This window comes from Tachysurus vachellii, chromosome 12 (genome assembly GCF_030014155.1).
Source record: "Tachysurus vachellii isolate PV-2020 chromosome 12, HZAU_Pvac_v1, whole genome shotgun sequence".
Classification (NCBI taxonomy): domain Eukaryota; kingdom Metazoa; phylum Chordata; class Actinopteri; order Siluriformes; family Bagridae; genus Tachysurus; species Tachysurus vachellii.
Window position 1 is genome coordinate 27,115,462 of NC_083471.1, and position 2,500 is coordinate 27,117,961.

Genomic DNA, 2,500 nt, shown 5'->3' on the forward strand with positions numbered 1-2,500 from the left:
TTAATTAAAGGAAGGAAGAAATGAGAGATAAGAGAGACCCCAGGGGTCTGTCGGGAACCCCAGGGGTCTGTCGGGAACCCCAGGGGTCTGTCGGGAACCCCAGGGGTCTGTCGGGAACATCAGGGACCTGTCGGGAACCTCAGGGGTCTGTCGGGAACATCAGGGACCTGTCGGGAACCCCAGGGGTCTGTCGGGAACCCCAGGGGTCTGTCGGGAACCCCAGGGACCTGTCGGGAACCCCAGGGACCTGTCGGGAACCCCAGGATCTGTCTGTTGGTCATCTTTTGGATTAAGTGAATGGACGTATGTTCTTCTTCCCCAAAACTCTAAATCACACAGTTGTGCAGAACATCTCTGTGTGTAACCTCACAGTTTCCTTCACTGGAAATAAGAGTACAAACCCTACTCCATCATGACAATGTCCCTGTGCACAAAGCAGAACGTGGAAAACCTTCCAGAAGAGTGGAGTTTGTTAGAACTTCAAAGGGAATAAATCTGGAATGAGATGAACTTGTGTGGTGTGATGTTCAGGCTGTAGCAGTGTGGGGCAGTAGGACACGTTTACCCTGATGGTCAGGATGATAGTCAGGGTCAAACACAAGCTTCTCAAACTGAAGTTTGGTGTAAAGATCTCAAGCTCTCATTCATGGTGTTTTGGATCATAGATCAGATTTCCTAAAGAAAATCTGAGTGACGTCCATCTCAGCTCCTGACTGGAAACTAAACAGTGTGGATAAGTTCAGAAGTCCATCAACTTAAAACTGTTTTTTTTTTAAAAATAAACACATAAACAAACAGAAAATAATCACTAGTTGTTTGAGGAAGATGAAGGTCTTCACTCGTAGTTGACAGACAGTCAGTAACTCAGAGCTGTTCAGACATCATGAGGAAGTTCATTCCACCACCTCGGTACAGAACAGAGAAGAGTCTTGATGTGTACCTGCTTCTTACCCTGAGAGATGGTGGGACCAGTGGAGCAGTGCTGTAGATCAGAGGAAGCCAGGTGCAGTGTGAGGAGGGATAAGAGCTGTGAGGTAAGAGGGAGCTGCTCTGGTTCTGTACACAAGCATCAGTGTTTCATTCTGATGTGTTCAGCAGTGTGGTGGTGTGGAGAACTGAGACAGGCTGAAAACAAGTCACACAACTGCATTATGGGTCATTTACAGACAACCAATAGTGTTCATATGTAGAGCTGACAGAGAGAGCTGCAGTAGTCCAGTCCTGACATGACGAGAGACTGAACAAGTACCTGAACAGCCTGCGGGGGGGAAATGGCCGACGTTGTAGAGGAGAAACTGATGTGAGTGTGTCACATTAACAACAGGCGAGGAAAAGGACAGACGATTGTCCGTGATTATCACAAGATAGTGAGCTGTGACCAAACGGGACATTAGAGAGATTCATTAGCTGCTTTCTCTCAGTCAGTCCTGCAGTAAGGAACTGGGTGGAGTCCAGCAGTGACGCAACACACACACACACACACACACACACACACACACACACACACACACACACACACACACACGGATCTCACTCCAAAGAAAATCCTGATACTTCTGTTTGACTCCAGTGTTTGTCTTCAGACGTGTGTTTGTGTGTTTAATTAAGGAAAGTGCTTCTCACAAACAGAACATCATCAAATGATGGAACATTAAATTTTCCTCCTCCTCTTCCCCACCCACCCCCCCTTCTCTCTGCCCATCCCTCCTTGTCTCTCCCTCTGAATCTGTCTGTCTCAGGTTATCTTCCTAACAGTGTCCATGCAGTAGAGGCGATGTTGGCTGCAGCGAGTATTGGAGCGATTTGGAGTTCGACGTCTCCAGACTTCGGAGTTAATGTAAGAATTCAGGCTTCATGTGACAATAAGCTGTACTGGTCTGTGGACTGGGGTGGACTGGGGTGGACTGGAGTGGACTGGGGTGGACTGGGGTGGACTGGGGTGGACTGGGGTGGACTGGAGTGGACTGGAGTGGACTGGGGTGAGGCTGAATACAAAATTAATCAGAAGGTGAAATTTAACCAGGAACAACTCCTAAAAATACATCAGAACATCAACATCAGTCACCTTCATGTCCTCATTTAACACACCCATATATCTCCTCTTTGTCCCTCCTCTTGACCTCTGACCTGCAGCTCCATCTCCAACATCCTTCTACTAATATAACCATCTCCCTCCTCTGTACATGTCCAAACCATCTCAATCTAGTCTCTCTGTCCCTGTCCCCAAACCAGCCAACCTGAGCTGTCCCTCTGATGTGCTCCTTCCTAATCCTGTCCATCCTCGTCACTCCTAAAGAGAACCTCAACATCCTCATGTCTGCTACCTCCATCTCTGCCTCATGTCTTTTCCTCACTGTTACAGTCTCTAACACGTACAACAGAGCTGCTCTCACTGCTAATGGTTCTATTGTCAGTAACAGTAATAAACGGTTACTCTGCTGCCCTCTGGTGTCCAGGGCCTTTAACTGCACTTAATTTCCATTGTATCAGGAAACATACC

General features: G+C 47.6%; 1 protein-coding gene across 1 annotated transcript in view; it reads left to right on the plus strand.

Annotated features, from left to right (window-relative positions):
• The window catches only part of aacs (acetoacetyl-CoA synthetase), a 27,496-nt gene that overhangs the window by 7,736 nt on the left and 17,260 nt on the right, over positions 1–2,500 (plus strand). The window contains exon 5 of the mRNA XM_060883618.1: positions 1,740–1,837. Within this exon, the coding sequence (XP_060739601.1) occupies positions 1,740–1,837 (98 nt within the window). The remainder of the gene's footprint in view (positions 1–1,739; positions 1,838–2,500) is intronic.